This window comes from Dermacentor variabilis, chromosome 8, assembly GCF_050947875.1.
Source record: "Dermacentor variabilis isolate Ectoservices chromosome 8, ASM5094787v1, whole genome shotgun sequence".
Classification (NCBI taxonomy): domain Eukaryota; kingdom Metazoa; phylum Arthropoda; class Arachnida; order Ixodida; family Ixodidae; genus Dermacentor; species Dermacentor variabilis.
This window is the reverse complement of record NC_134575.1, coordinates 17,104,058-17,120,926: the sequence shown is the minus strand read 5'-3', so window position 1 is coordinate 17,120,926 and position 16,869 is coordinate 17,104,058. Positions and strand designations below refer to the sequence as shown.

At 48.9% G+C, this 16,869-nt stretch overlaps 1 protein-coding gene across 2 annotated transcripts in view; it reads left to right on the top strand.

The window, feature by feature from the left end:
- Positions 1 to 16,869, top strand: part of Marf1 (meiosis regulator and mRNA stability factor 1-like protein) — a 64,532-nt gene that overhangs the window by 12,257 nt on the left and 35,406 nt on the right. For both annotated transcript variants that reach the window (XM_075701277.1, XM_075701276.1), the window contains exons 4-8: positions 262 to 431; positions 3,187 to 3,353; positions 5,751 to 5,948; positions 6,628 to 6,763; positions 15,429 to 15,827. In XM_075701277.1, the coding sequence (XP_075557392.1) occupies positions 262 to 431; positions 3,187 to 3,353; positions 5,751 to 5,948; positions 6,628 to 6,763; positions 15,429 to 15,827 (1,070 nt within the window). The remainder of the gene's footprint in view (positions 1 to 261; positions 432 to 3,186; positions 3,354 to 5,750; positions 5,949 to 6,627; positions 6,764 to 15,428; positions 15,828 to 16,869) is intronic.

Below are 16,869 nucleotides of genomic sequence, written 5' to 3'. Positions count from 1 at the left end.
TAGCCGAAATTCCCACCTAAACAGAGTGCAAATAGCGCGTCGTCGACTATGCTACAGGTTGTCCATGCTATTCCATACGCGCGTATTGTCTGCCGCACGAACTCTCGTCGAACCTATGACACCGTACAAAATGTTTTCGGCGCTCGCTGCTAAGGTACAGCGCATGCGCACTCTGAACGCGCAAAAGGCGGATTATGCCCTTTCTTGCGGTTCCCTCTGGGCCATTTGTGGTAACGTCTGCTTCCGCTTGGCTTGTCGTAGGAGACGTCAACTTTTCGACGGATCTGTCGGACTTCCGGCATCGTCGGCAGATCCGCGTGGTTCTGGTACACGGAGGCTCAGCCCCCGAGGCCTTGACTGCGTGCGCACACGAGTCCTACAGCTTTGCCGAAGTGGCATCGGGGGTGCCTTTCCGCACCCCCCGTCGTGAGGTGAGTGTGTGGCCCACTTTGTCGCGTTTGTTGTTGTTGTTTTGGCTTCATTATTTCTTGAAGCGAAGCGTTTTCTCCCATTTTAGAGCGTAGCTCTTAATGGACCCGTTCCTGTGGCAGTGGCGTAACCGAGCAAACGAGCACAACAGCGAAAGATGAAAGAGCGAATGCGGAGCGGCAGATGAAAGATGCGAGCCGCGAATGGCGTGGATCAACGAAAGCGGGTCCCTTCAGTGACATGCACGCGGCAGACTGGTTTCATGCGCACCCGCCTGACCCGCTCGATGAGTGCTCGTATCCGGTCTCGGCCGGACCACTGGTTTCGTGCTGTTGGCCGCTCGCGTCAGCCCTCGCTCGCACTTGTTTGGTTTCTTTGGTTTGTGGTTGTTTTGTAATCTGATGGTGTGCGCGGCGCGAATGGTGTAGTACTCTCTGGAAGCCAAGCGGCACCAGCGATTACACTGGAACTGTCGACGAGTCATGTATAAAAGCCGACTCTGCCACACGTCTCAAATTCTTTGCCTCAGTATATCGCGAAATAAAAACAAGTATAGAGCTGCGCTCAAATTTCGCATTAGAGTATCGATTCATCGGTAAATTATTTTTGTGCTCTCTTGCCGCATAGACAACTTATTGAGCCACTGGGTTGTGCAGCAGGGCATATGACACTGGGTATGCACCCATTCTTTGCCAGTGCATTAAACGGAATATGTGCCCCTAAGTATGCAACTGAATAGAGAAGTAGAACAAGAGGCAAGGAGTGAAGAAGTCGGAAATAAAATGGAAGAAATCAACTGCCGAGAAGGGAGCAAGTTGGCCGAGTATGGCGAAAAACAAGTGAACTAGATGGGATCAGTGCATGCATTGAGCAAGGCGCGTTAAGAAAAACTTAAAGGACCCTTGACCAGGTCTGGCCATTTTGAGCTGACAAGCGCAGAGCATACATTGCTTGGTAACGACCGTGTCTGCAAAGTATTACATCGCTACGCGCCGCATTAAGATCTGAAATTTCAAACCGAACGCCATTTTTCGTTCTCGTGGCCGTCGCGCTCCAAGCCAGAGGATGACGTACTCGCGTCCCTGCACCTACGTACTGGAATCCGCAGTGTGACGTCACGACGATTGCCCCTTCTTAATGAGAGCAGCATTCCGGGCAAGTTGGTAATCCATTACTCAAGTGATATTTCACAACAAAAGCGACACTGACGTAAGAGAACACACACCAAGCGCATGGTGTTGTACTTGGTGTGTCTTCTTCTCATATGTCTGTGCCATTTTTCGTTGTGCAATATCACTTGAGTAATGCCCCTGCTCACTCTTGTTATGGTTCACTGCAATACTTTGCTTTTGCTTCGCCACGTAACAATTCTGTATTCAGGCAAAGCGTACTTTGTGAACTGGTATTAGGCAACGCATCGTGCAACAGAGTTTCAAAGCAATTAGCGAGGATTAAAAAGGCGTAGTCTGAGCCATTGCTGACAGCGGTGAATTCTTTCAATAAAAAAACACGGCACCAAATAGAAGGAACCGTGGAAGCGAATGTTGAAGCAGGTAGGCCTAGCGTTGCCGCGGTGGTGGCTACACTGCCAGCAGATCTGCGTGTGAGCACCGGTTCAATGAGCCGAGATAATCAAAATAGTGGTGGTGGTGGCTTCAGTTAATGTCACTTCGGACCAGCGGTCATGGCAAAAAGTCTGGAAAATTGGACAGCAAAGGATTTTTGCCAGCAAAATTTCAGACGTTCTTATACATTGACTATGGTGGCGATGCCGCAAAGTAGTCCGAATTATTGGTTATCGCCGAAAAATTGGGCATTCATAAAATTGGTTCTTGAATGTAATTTGTTATATTGAGGTTTTGGCTGTAACAAGCAGAACTGGTCTCCCTTGGACATTGGGCCTTTGCTCCTCGAACTTATTTGCTTCACTGTACCGAGTAACTTGTTACATTGAGGTTCTGCCTTGACAAATCAAATGTCTTAGCTTCCAACATAGAGCATCTGCCCCCCTGTGGTTGATTGACGTTGTTGTGCCCAATAATTTGTTATGTGGAGGTCTTAGTTGCAACAGTGCAGAGCTGTTCACCCCAATGAGGAGGGGGGAGGAGGGACTGAGCACTTACTGCCTGAAATTGGTTTGACGTAGTAGTTCTGTGGAAACTCGCAAGGTCGAGAGAAGTAATTAATAAAGGGAAAATCAGACATCCACCCATTAGTAGCAATTGCTACAAAAGAAACCCATACGGTTTCCTCGAACGAAAAGCCTCAGAGTTGAAGAAAAATTTGTCCTGGTCCGGGACTTTCGAGGCTTTTCTTTCGAGGAACCCGTATGGGTTTCCTTTGTAGCAATTGCTACAAACGGGTGGATGTCTGATTTTCCCTTTATTAATTACTTCTCTCGACCTTGCGGGTTTCCGCAGAACTACTACGTCAAAAACTTGCCTTTGCTTCGTGTGTTGTCGACAAATTCGACTTCGCCCTGCCTTCTGCTAGCCGCCTGGTTAGCTCGGATGGTAGAGCGGCTGTCCCGGAAAGGCGGTGGTCCCGGGTTCTAGTCCCGGACTAGGACGAATTTTTCTTCAACTCTGAGGCTTTTCTTTCGAGGAACCCGTATGGGTTTCCTTTGTAGCAATTGCTACAATTAGGTGGATGTCTTATTTTCCCTTTATTAACGAAATTTGTTTGTTGTGGTGTACTCATTAATTTGTTTTATTGGGGTTTCATTGACAAGCTGAACTGGTCATTGCCCAAATGCAGGGAGTCCACTGTCTGGAGTTGATGGTTACCAATTTACCAATGACGAAGTCGCCGGGCAAACTGAAAAGCCGACTGAAGCAGCTGTCGGAGAATTGTGGAGGACGTGTGACCTCCATTAGTGGCGGAACGGCCTTTCTGAAGTATCCCACTACAAATGCAGCCCTCCGGTGAGCCCTGTCTTCTTCTTCTCCACTTCACTAAAAAAGCGTGAAAAGATAAAGAGCACTGAATACTGCTTAAATGGAAGTGCCAGGTGTACCGAACGAATATTGTCCCGGAGCTTTCCTTTTCGGTTGGATTATAGAAGTAGAATACTAATTGATACAGTGCACAAAAGAAAGGGGGGATGCGATTGCCCGATTGCTTCTTTTTTTTTTCTGGGGTCACGATTGCACGAAGAAACAGACAACAATCCTGAAGAGGCATAGGAGTAATTAAGCATGTGTAATTGAAATGTAGGAATAATAAGGTGAGGGGAAATGAAAGTGGACGAAAAAATAACTCGCCGCAAGTGAGAGCCCTACCTACGTCTTTTACATTATGCGTGCAGTGCTTTCCTAACTAAGCTGTTACAGTGGCCATCCTCGGGTCCAGTTTCTTGGATATTTGTCTCGTGTGCATGATTTGCCCTGGGAACTTTAGCCAGAACCGCTCATTGCCCTGGCAGTGGATGTGAAAGGTCTCTTAAACTGCAAGCGTCATGTATTACATCGCCATAGAAGCAGGCATCTGGCCAACGAACTCTCGTGCTCTACCGCATTTCATCATAGCTACCAAATTCAGGGCCCTCACAGTGCAATGTACTAGGGAAAAAAAAAGAAGGGGATTCGTGTGGCTCTATCTTTTTGTCCGTTAATGTACGTTGCTTTATACAGAAAACTTCCTAAGATCTGCATATTCTCTCCCAATGCAGACAGTCTTTTGTTCTAGACATACTCATTAATCCGTATCATGGTTTTGTTCACTCGCACATAAACTATTAAATCGAAGTGTGGAGATTTGCCTGCTAGCAATGCTGAATTTCGAAAAAAGGGGGCTCTTTCTATAAATTAACAAATTCCCTGCCTGTTACAAAACCAAAAGTAACTCTAATGCTGTTTAGTCTGATAAAGCATTCTTCAAAAACTCCTATTTTCACTAATTTTGCAATAAGGTGCGGATTACTGTCGAACCCACATGTAACGATTTCAGATGTAACAATTTACCAATTATAACGACCAAATTGCACTGCATTCAGTATTTGTACGACCAAATGCACTGCATCAAGATATAACAAACTTCTTCTCTCAAAAGCGCCTTACCGTTTGAACAGACACTGCTAACCCGCTGGTGGTAAAAGGAGGGTTCTTGCGAAGTTTCGAAGCACGAAAGCGCAGCCAAACTGGGCTCACGGCAGCAGCCCCCCCCCCCCCCCCCCCCGCCCTGGTCCAGTCCAGCTACGATGAATTTGCGCCTGCGAAGATGAGCGATCGCTGCGTGTTGATTTCTATAGGCACGAGGAAAGTTGCTTGCTTTCAACTATGCTAGGGTAACCATGTTATCCAGGCATGTCTCCGGCATGCCTCCGGGCAAGACAGCTGTGTACGGTGGCCGTGGCCTCTGACAGCGCTGGCGCCTGTGCCAGTGCGATCTCAGAGGCCACCAGGGCGGCACTCTCGTTCTTGCGCATGTCTCTGTGCAGCACTGCATCTACTATGCCTATATAGAAAATTTGGACCAACAGCCGCTTAAAGGGACACTAAAGTGAAACATGATTTCTTATACATCAATAAATTACCGTTCTACAACACCAAAAACACCACTCTTACAACGATAAGACGTTTGGTAAGCCAGAAAAAGCGCAAAAACGAAATACGGGTGGCGACGCCTACTTAAGTTCCCGCACCTGGGGGCTGTGACGTCTTGGATTTTGATGGCATCTTCTAGGGCCTACTAATTATATGTAGCGGTACAGATTGACTACATTGTGTTCTAAAGGAACCAAATTTTAAGCATGGCAAATTTCGGGAACTTTTATTCAGCCAACGCGGCCCAAATGCGAAAACATACTTTGGAATCCCTGACGTCACGCTGACGTACCGGCGCTGGGATTGCGGCGCGAAATACAAATACTGATACTTGGAACTTAATTTTCTCATCTGATAATCAAACTATGTTTTAGAAATGACTGCCTGCAGGGTTCTCAAACAATGCTGCATTAGTCTAAACTGATTTACTGTTTCGCTTTAGTGTCCCTTTAAGTGTTGCTATTTTATCATCGCTGCTGCCGGTATTCGTGCGGTCAGAGTCAGCGTGAAGGCGGTCCTAAAGAGTGTTCATGTGTATGACATATTCACCCTAACTTGATTTAAGCTCCAAGGCGTGGCTAACCAAATTCTAGGCTGTCTTTGTTATACCCCATAATTAATTATACCGAGGTTTGGTTATATAGGGTTCGCTCTAAAGTTCTACTCTACCTTATTTCTTTCCCCACTGAATATCTGAAGGGGCGTGCTAGGCTGTCAGCCGAGTTATACGACAGGTCCAGCTTCGTCCTAAATGTCGGCATCTCCCATTACGTGCAGATCGCGCGTACGCATGGACGGCGAGAATGTCTGCGGGAATGCCATTTCGGTCAGTCTGCACACACCAAGACAGCGCCGATCGCGGAGCGGCCAAAGTGGAGCGAAGCGAAGCAGCAGTAGCAGCAGCCGCAGCCCAGAGTCATCGTCAGTGGAAGCAGACAACTACCAGATGTTAACATCGCAGCGGCGCAATGACAGGTGAGCATTGTTTTGATGATTACTTTATTTAGAGCTTTGGCGTAGCCTTACAGTGTTCATGTGGTTTAAACAAGAAATGGCTCTAACGTTGTTACATCTGTCTCCTGGGGGAGTCTTTTAGCAAAGTGTTTATAATGGTCAACTCGCAATCAGTGCTAAATGCTGTTATGCCATCTGTTAGAAGTCAAAGCAATTTCGCAGCAGCAGTGGCGCTTTCTACCTATGCGTAGACTGCTGCCCACTTCTTCGCTAGGCCTAACGGTGTTAGTACATACAGTCACCAACCTCTAAGTGTGATGACACTAAATGAAAGCTAGCTGTACCATTTATTTCTTACTGTCGCAGTGAAGTGCAAATAATGAGGGCCAATTTGAACTGCATCTGCCAGCCTTGGTACCACTATGCTTTCACACAAACGAGGCATCGTTGACATAATTGTTTGCCTGGTTCATCAGCACCTTTAGTTACCATTGGCGACGTGAGCAGACGTCTGTGCACAGACCAGGAAATGACACCATTTGGTTGAACAATTTGGACCAAGGAGTTTGACTCTGTGGTGAAATTTGAGCAAAAGCAAAGCAGCTGTGAGCGCGACGTCTCCTTATCAAAGTTGTAAGAATGAGGACGCAGGTCGTCCAACCGGCCCATGTTCTGCGGCTTGAATTGTGCATTCGCGCAGATTCCCTGTCGTGGACATGTGGAACCCAGACATTGCTACGACGTCACTGGCTGGGCCGGACGTTGCAGCTCCTGTGGAGTTCAAGAGGCCAAGGAGCGTGGGACGTGTCTCCCCCTTCATGCGCAGCAGCAGTCAGGTGAGGCGTGTTCTCCCCTCGATGCGACAGCTACAATGTTTGTCACGCTTGAGTTTGACTCGCTTCCATGAGAGGGCTAAGTTGGGCTTCTCAGTGACTGTAGGTACGACGCGAGGAGTAGGTCCACACTACGCTGTGCGTCTTCTCAGTTTTCTCCCACTGCACCTTTAGGCAAGAGCCACCAAACCGAACTTTCCACCCTATTTGGCTTGTTAGTGATACATAATAAGAGGTACAGCATGGACAGCTGCATTAGATAACTGCATTATCGTCTGTGTTTTTATTGGATGCACGTTTAGGGTATGCACTGTCGTCTATATATCTGCGAAGTCTTCCGGATTATCTGGCTGGATTTAGACTATTTCTTCCGGTTGTACAGTTCACTGGAAAGTTTGCCGGAAATTGCAGTTGTGCCCTGTTTCTATCTGCATCCAGTGCTTTGTCTGGCCACATCGGCAAAAAAATCCGGCTGAATCCAATGCAGTTGGAAGTTCATGGCGCATAGCCTTGTTAAGGAAATAATAGGGTGACCCAACAGCCTGAACCCCCTTCCCCTCGCAGAATATCTACCAGATTTGGTTTGTCCGAACTTGGCAGGTGTGCATCTATGTCTACATCAGTGTGAGGTGTTTGTGTTCGTATTGGCATCCCACATCTGCGTTGTGGCTTACGTGTCCGTTCCGAGTTAAGCGGACATGTCACGCAATGTATGGCGTTGTCGCGACTTTGTCGGCGACTTGCTGCCAGATGTTGCAGCTCTTGAGAGGAAGTTGATGCATCGCAGTTGGGCAAACGTCAAAAAAAAAAAGTTTTTTTTAAAGGTGAGAATAAAGATTTGCTCACACAAAGTCCAGTTAAATGCTTGGTTGCCTTTTAAATATATATATATTGCTACGGAACAGCCGCCACAGTGTGGCTGCACTGAGGAGAAGGAAGACGACGTGGCCACCGCTTGATATAGCGTCGCCATCATTGCCACCGCTTGTCTACGTGTAAATATATTGTAGACTCGTACGTCAGCTACACGTAACATTAATTTGGTGGAGGTGGACGTTCCCCGTACCCGTCATGGAGCTTCGCAGCGGTCGCAACGGCGACAGTGCAACTTCGGCTCCTGCTGGCGGCACTTCCTCTACGCAACCTATCCGCCTGCCGCCCCGACCTACGTCGCCATTTCCCCACCTCGGGATCCTGGTGTTTTCAACGGAGTCGGCTGTCCTGATGTTGACGACTGGCTCCGCTTATACGAACGTGTCAGCACCAGTCACAGGTGGGATTCGACTATTATGCTCGCGAACGTTGTTTTCTACCTCGACGGAGCTCCACTTGCATGGTTCCAGACACACGAAGAGGAGATCTCGAGCTGGGATCTCTTCAAAGAGAAGCTCCGCGACCTTTTTGGCAATCCCTTCGGTCGTCAAGTCAATGCCAAGAAAGCCCTAGCCACACGTGTACAGACGTCGACCGAGTCCTACGTGTCCTATATTCTCGACGTCTTGGCCCTTTGTGCCAAGGCTGACCCGACCATGTCTGAGGACGATAAGGTAAATCACGTCCTCAAAGGGATTGCTGACGACGCCTTCAATTTACTGGTGTTTACCAACGTCACCAGCATCGATACGATCCTCAAGGAGTGCCGCCGTCTTGAGCATGCTAAAAGCCGCCGGTTATCCCAGCACATCACGCGACTTCCCAACACAGCTGCTACGTCATCCTGTGACGACCTCTTCCACCAGCCGTCGCGATGTGACAACTTGACCCGCCTTATTCGTCGTGAGGTCGAAGCGGCACAACCGGCGGCCCCTTCATTTCCGTCACCTGATCATTCTCCGGTGACAATCTCCTTGATCCAGGCCATCGTCCGTCAAGAGTTATCCAACGTCGGCCTGCACTCCATTCGTTCCGCATGCTCGGAACCTCTCTCTCCACGTACGGCCCCACCGCGCCCTTCTTACTCTTATCGACAGCGCAACCCCTCCGAATGGCGCACCGTGGACGACAAGCCGATCTGTTTTAACTGCCGACGCATTGGCCATGTCGCTCGCCACTGCCGCAGCCGCTGGACTTCCCCCACACGCTATTCTCCTAATTACCACCCTCGCCCCTCTAGTGCGTCCTTTTCCTTCGCCCCTTCTATGCCCACCCCATCATCTGACCCTGCGACGCCTTTGACTCGACCCCGCTACTCCCGCTCGCCTTCTCCCTCCCGTCGTCAATCTCGCTCGCCCCCGTCTCGCCGTGCTCCTTCTCCGACCTACTCGCCGCACCCCCGACCGGAAAACTAGACAGCGCAGCTTCTGGAGGTGAAGCTGCAAAGACGACATTGGCTCAAAATCCTCGCTTCACCTTACCGACGAAATCTTTTGGACGTTCTCGTCGACAATGTTCCTGTGTGCGCGTTGATTGACACCGGGGCGCATGTGTCCATTATGAGTGCTGCTCTTCGCCGTCGGCTCAAGAAAGTTCTGACGCCTGCCCCGAACCGATTTGTACAAGTCGCCGACGGAGGGACTGTCGCTATTGTTGGCATGTGCTCTGCCCGACTCACCATTGCTGAGCGACACACCGTCGTTCTCTTCACCGTCATCGAGCATTGCCCTCACGAACTCATTCTCGGTCTGGATTTTCTTGCCCATCATTCTGCCCTCTTTGACTGTTCGGCCGGCTCACTTCGCCTTGACTTGCCTCTTCTTGCCGACCCTGTGGACCCGCCTCCCAGCCATCTGCGCTGCATAGATTTTATTCGCCTACCACCTCGCTCTATGACACACGTAGACTTGTTGTCCTCACCAGCTGTACCTGACGGCAATTACGTGGCCGCACCAATTCCGGCCGTTATGCTTACACATGGTGTTATCGTGCCGCACACTGTGCTGAAAATTACTGGTAACCGCACCTGCCTTCCACTCGTCAATTTCGCGCTAACCGCGCAAGTTCTGCCTCAGGGGATCTCCTTGGCTATACTTCGCGCTTTGCAGGATGATGAGGTCGAGCCTTTCACAGTGGAAGATCGTTACAGCTCAGCCCATACCGTGACGTCATCGCACAGTACTGACGTCGACATGAAGCAGATGGTCTCCTCTGACCTTACACCTGCTCAAGCTGCAGCCCTTTGCCGCGTTCTTGAAGGCTATCGCGACATTTTTGACTTTGACAATCGACCCTTAGGTCAAACGTCCGTCGTGACCCATCGCATAAACACTGGCGATGCGAACCCTATTCACCGTCGTCCATATCGTGTTTCTGCGTCAGAACGAGCTGTTATCCAACAGGAAGTCAAAAAGATGCTTGCAAAGGACATTATCGAGCCTTCCTGTAGTCCCTGGGCTTCTCCCGTCGTACTTGTCAAAAAGAAGGATGGAACGTGGCGTTTTTGTGTAGATTATTGCCACCTGAACAAAATCACAAAAAAGGACGTGTACCCTTTGCCACGTATTGATGACGCTCTAGACTGCCTGTACGGTGCCACTTATTTTTCTTCTCTCGACTTACGGTCCGGCTACTGGCAGATATCCGTCGACGACATGGACAGAGAGAAGACTGCATTTGTTACCCCTGACGGCCTTTATCAGTTCAAGGTGATGCCTTTCGGTCTCTGTAACGCGCCCGCCACCTTCGAACGAATGATGGACTCTTTGCTTCAGGGGTTCAAGTGGTCCACCTGTTTGTGCTATCTGGACGACGTCATCGTTTACTCACCCACCTTTGACACGCATCTAGACCGCCTTTCAGCGATTCTTGACGTGTTCCGCCGCGCCGGACTCCAGTTGAACTCGTCAAAATGTCACTTCGCTCGCCGCCAAATCACCGTCCTTGGACACCTCGTGGACGCCAGAGGCGTGCGACCTGACCCGGACAAGATTCGCGCCGTTACGAACTTTCCTGTTCCGAAGTCTACCAAGGACGTTCGTAGTTTCGTAGGGCTGTGCTCATATTTCCGACGCTTTGTGAAGGATTTTGCGACCATCGCCCGTCCCCTTACCGACCTCTTGAAGAAAGACTCCCTATTTTCTTGGGGACCTGACCATGCCGCATCTTTTTCGCAGCTCACTACTCTCCTTACCACGCCTCCAATTCTGGCCCATTTTGACCCGTCTGCTTCAACGGCAGTTCGAACTGATGCCAGTGGTCACGGCATAGGAGCAGTATTAGCACAACACCAGCGTGGACATGATCGCGTTATAGCCTATGCCAGCCGACTTCTATCACCCGCCGAGCGCAATTATTCAATCACAGAGCGCGAGTGCCTCGCTCTTGTGTGGGCTGTTGCCAAGTTTCGCCCATACTTGTACGGACGCCCCTTCTGTGTCATCACTGATCACCACGCGCTCTGCTGGCTATCCTCGCTCAAGGACCCCACGGGACGACTCGCTCGCTGGGCGTTACGCCTGCAAGAATATACCTTCTCCGTGGTATACAAGACGGGACGCTTGCACCAGGATGCCGATTGTTTGTCCCGCTACCCCGTCGACGGCCCGGCTGATGCGGACACCATCACTTGCGTTTTCTCTATGTCCAAGTTGCTCGAAATCGGCACTGAGCAACGCCGCGATCCTTCCTTACGAGCCCTCATCGACCATCTGGAGTCAACGCCTGGCGACGCCTCTCTCCGGATGTTTCTCCTTAAGGAAGGGACACTATACCGCCGCAATCTCAATCCACACGGCCATGACCTTCTGCTCGTAATTCCATCCCACTTGCGGTCGACTGTCCTCCAACAACTTCACGACGCTCCCGTGGCTGGACACTTGGGCGTCTCGCGCACATACGACCGAGTACGCCGTCGCTTCTTTTGGCCGGGTCTCGCTCGCTCCGTGCGGCGCTACGTTGCCGCTTGTGAGCCCTGTCAGCGCCGGAAGAAGCCCTCCACACCTCCAGCTGGATGTCTTCAGCCGATCGACATCCCACCGGAACCCTTTTTCCGTGTTGGTCTAGACCTTCTTGGACCGTTCCCTCTCTCGGGCTCCGGAAATAAATGGGTCGCCGTCGCTACTGATTATGCTACGCGGTACGCAATCACCAGAGCCCTCCCGACAAGTTGTGCTACTGACGTTGCTGACTTTCTGCTCTATGACATCATTTTAGTGCACGGTGCCCCGCGCCAATTACTCACTGACCGTGGCCGCAGCTTTCTGTCGGCAGTCGTCGAGGACATCCTCCGCTCCTGCTCGACTAAGCACAAGTTCAGCACGTCCTACCACCCACAGACCAACGGCCTCACGGAGCGCCTCAACCGGACCATCACCGACATGCTATCCAAGTACGTCGCGACCGACCACCACGACTGGGATCTTCACTTACCATATGTGACGTTCGCGTATAATTCATCGCGTCACGACACCGCCGGCTATTCACCATTCTATCTCCTATATGGCCGCGAACCCGCGTTGCCCTTGGACACATTGTTGCCCTCGGCCACACGTTCAACCACTGAATACGCCCGCGACGCGATCGCACACGCCGACCACGCGCGCCAGCTCGCCCGCACCCGTCTCGAGGCCTCGCAGGAGCATCAGAGACGCCTCTATGATTGCCACCATCGCGACGTACAATTTACTCCGGGTTCTCTGGTGCTTCTCTGGTCCCCCATTCGACGTGTGGGCCTTTCCGAAAAGCTGCTGTCCCGCTACACTGGCCCATACCGTGTGGTGCGCCAAGTGACCGATGTCACGTATGAAGTCATCCCCGCCAGCCTCTCAGCGTCATCGTCGGCTGCAAGTGACATCGTTCACGTGGCGCGACTAAAGCCATATCACACACCTTTCGCCGCGGATGTGTAGATTAAGCACCGGGACGGCGCTTCTACTGCCGGGGTTGATGCTACGGAACAGCCGCCACAGTGTGGCTGCACTGAGGAGAAGGAAGACGACGTGGCCACCGCTTGATATAGCGTCGCCATCATTGCCACCGCTTGTCTACGTGTAAATATATTGTAGACTCGTACGTCAGCTACACGTAACAATATATATATATATATATATATATATATATATATATATATATATATATATATATATATATATATAAAGGTGAGAATAAAGATTTGCTCACACAAAGTCCAGTTAAATGCTTGGTTGCCTTTTAAATATATATATATATATATATATATATATATATATATATATATATATATTTTGGCCAAGACTTAGCATCACTGCCTATATTCTTAGTTTTTTGATTAAACAACTCCTCAATTATACAACGGTTTTATGTGGTCCCCTCAAAGTCGTATAATCGGGGTTCCACTCTACTTGCCCGTTTCTAACATGCCCCCAATGAAGTGCGCACTGGCTTTCTATATGTTCAAAGTAGCAAACTGATGTAGGAATTACATTAAAAGCTCCTAAACAAAGTAGAAATCTAATGTGCACCCAGTGTTCTAGCAATAAAAATGGCCTAGGGTCTAATATGTGTTGCTCAAGGGTGGGCGGTTTCCTGAAGTCAGCTTTGCCTCACTACAACCGTGTTATACGGCAAAGCATACAGGCGGTGCAAATGCTGTTTTTGGTTTAATTTTCTTGCAAGATGGAAAGATGAGAAGACACGCATTAGAATCTGGTAAATACCGTAATTGGACATTTTTAGTTACCGTTATTGCTTGAGAATCTTCCTAGGGCAGGTCGAAAATAGGCATTTTCGATGGGAGAGACGTGTGTTCAATGCACTCGCTCTTGCCTACGCTCCGCTGAGACAGACACTGTCACTAAAGGGGTCGCTATTTTTGTTGCTATTGGAATCACCATAGGGGCCAGGCGCATGCATACTGACTGGTCAAGTTCGAATTGTCCAGCAAAGGCCAGTTTTAGGATCGAAATAATGAATGTTTGGGCTCTTGAAATGCATGGGCAATGGCCAGCACATTCAGTCGGAATCAAATTAACCGAAAAATCTAATTAACCAGAGTTGAAATAACAGAAATCTACTGCATCTGCATTAGACAGCTGCATTGGAAATTTATGCCGGGCACCTGCGTTAGCATCTGTGTTTGCATTAGATGTTTGTCTTATGCGGCCTGGATTGTCATCCGCGTCTGTTGTAGCATCTGCATTGACATCATTAGTCATCAGTCAGCACTGGGCGTTTACGTTAGACGTGTGCATTAGACATCTGGCTGCTTATTGGACAATTCCGCCATCATGCTGGTGCCATCGCCATTCTTGGTCGACAGCGACTAAACGCTGGTGCTCGTTTCTGTATCTCTGTGCGGCTGCAGGTTTGTGTAGGCTAGATCCTGTTTTGAGACTAGGAGTGCCTGATGTCACCATTTACAGAGACGGCACACCAACGGCTTCTTTAGAATGGGAACAATGTAGAACAGTGTCCTCCATGCTTGCAGGTTGTAGAGAAACCAACATGGGTTTCGGACGCTTATGCCAGACCGCCAGTGAGCTGTCATCATCATCAGCAGCAACAACCTATTTTACGTCCACTGCGCAACGAAGGCTTCTCCCTACGATCTCCAATTACCCCTGCCATAGCTCACCAGTTAACTGCAGCACTTGACCTTTGCTGCACAGCTTTTGTTTTAGAAAATGCTTTGACATGCGTGGTTGCCAGGAGGGACCATGTAGCTTCACCAAAACGATATCACACTATAGGCTGTCTGGCGACGCAGTTTTGCACCCACAAAAATAGCACTAGTGTCCAGCATGTCCCTTGTTGTAAATTCAGCCTAGTGCCACTGCATTGTATAGGGCTGTAGAAAAGAATCTGCGGTGGGAGGGAAAGGCTCCCAGGCCCTGTTGATTGAAAAAGCAGAAGCCCGAAAGCTTGCCCGCTGACAAGACCACCAAGTATTTACTGACATATTTTTGCACAAATGAACTGCTTTGAAAACCTTGTGGCCCATTTTCTCAAAGGTGCTTTTTCGTCGGCCACCTTGCTTGTAAAAGCGAAGCAGAATAATGGCTGGACGGATTTTTATCTCGTTTGTATCATTGTAATTCCCAAAGTATCATATAGGTCATGACAGCCTAGGAATTTTTCTTTAGACTTCCTTTTGCCTTCTTTTTTTACTTTTATTGCTCTACGATTTTTGTGCCACACTATGCGATGCTATATGGCAGCAAGCATGCAACATTTAATATACATATTCTTAAATAATTTTTAAAAAATTGTGGCACTTCTCGGCCTGAACTGCAAATCTTAGCAAGCGGTAAAAGTGACTCCACCATTAGCAGGTTCCATCATCATGCCAGGCTTTCCACAAGTGGGCAGTCTGCAATTTCTTAGAAAACAAAATCCGTTAACGATACTCGTACAAAAATTTATATTTAGCTTTTGAACACTATTTTCAATGTATATATACCAAACTCAGCACACTGCAACCCTTGAGCTCTAATGACAACAGACATGCCATGCGGAAATGCGCATTTTAGCACACAGTGCCTTTGTAAGGAAAGAAAGACCTCTTAGAAGCCCTATGTCCAATATATTGGACAGTGTTGCACAGAAAGACAGAGGCTGCAAAGGGGAAAAAATAAATAAGACTAGTAACTGCAACTGTTATTAATGTTTTGGCACACAAGTTCGCATAACATCAACATTCGAAAAAGGTTAACGACACATGTTGCCCTCCTGGCCTTTTCTTTCTTTATTTTTTTTCTCCAGATATTATCTTGATCAGGATTTAAGCTGGTATCCATGTCTCTCCTTGCCTCTGCAGCCAGAAGTTCCCAGTGTCCAGACCTCCGGTGGGGCGCAAGTCGCGGATCCTCTTTTGGGACGGACTTTAGGCATACCCTCACGCCACCGGTCATGCTCTCCAACCAAGACCGGCAACCTATCACTTTTCTACGGTATTCCCAGAATGTGTGAGGGCGCACAGCCCCAAGCTGGTCTGCAGGCTCTGCCCGGAAGCCTCGTGCAAGCCTTGCCCCTGCATCGGCATCAAAACGCCACGGCCTGTGGCAGCAACATTGCCTTGGAAGAGAGGCTACAAAACGTTTCATTGCAGGAACACAGCAACACTCCTGCTTGCATCCGTGTCTCGAACCTCGACCCTAACATTGAGATTAACGATCTCAAAAGGTTGCTCTTGGCTGTCTTTCGGGAGCATGTAACGGTAAGCTGCATTTCTCGTTCTTTTGCTGGGTGTCTCAGTGTAAAGCATTCTTTGTCTTATGGCAGGCCCTTGATAGGTAGGGTAGCTCCCTGTCGTGGCACATATTGTGCCTGTTCAGTAAATTAAGTGCCCGTTGGTGGATTGAATGAGTTTCTGCAAGCACACTTCTCATTGTAAGGCCAGATAATGCTATAAGACAGTTGGCCTATGCGTTGCGTGGCAGCAATTTTCTTTTAAAAAAGCTGGAGAATGTACGTATGGAACACCGGTGGAGGGATGGAACACATGAATAATTGTCAGTCTTATCATTGTCTTTTGTGTGCACGGACGAAAGTAACTTGGGAAGGGGCGTGACATCATCAGGGCAATCTTCTTCGGTGCCACTGTCTTATCACTGCCCTTCGAATGCATGGAAGAAAAAAAGTTAAGAGGGAGGACGGTGCATGTTGGGAGCTTGCCCTTTGCAGGGCAACTTTCTCCAACACCATTCTCTTGCTGCTTTCAATCACCAAATGCGCACGTTGCGCATTAAATCTTTGGCATAGCATGCCGTGCATTGCTTTGTTCTTGGTAGGTTTGAGTACTGCCGGCTGCCAGAGTTAGGGTGGCTACCAGAGCTGCCGTTGCTTTTTCCAGTCCGTGCCTCTCACTTCCTGCTCGCTGCATTTCAGACCTGTAGTTTTCAGTAACTACCTACATATAACAAAATATTATGGAGCGTTACCTGAAGCCATAATCATCTCGACCATGCTGACCGTACAAAGGCAGCCTCCTGCATTTCTATTTGTCCGTAATGCAGTTTGGGCTGCCATTGCAGATGTAAGTTTGCAATAATTATGCACGTACGCAGTCTTACTGCCTTCTGCGTTTGAGTAAGCATTGTTGCTTGGAAATTTAGGCCAATAAATGTAGAAAGTGCTAGAACGCTAGAAAGGGCTAGAAGTTCACGTGGTCACTTGAACAACAGCCCCAGCATTTTCTTTGGTAATTTTTGTAGGAAACTCTGTGGTCAGCAAAATCTCTCTCTCTCTCTCTCCACTAG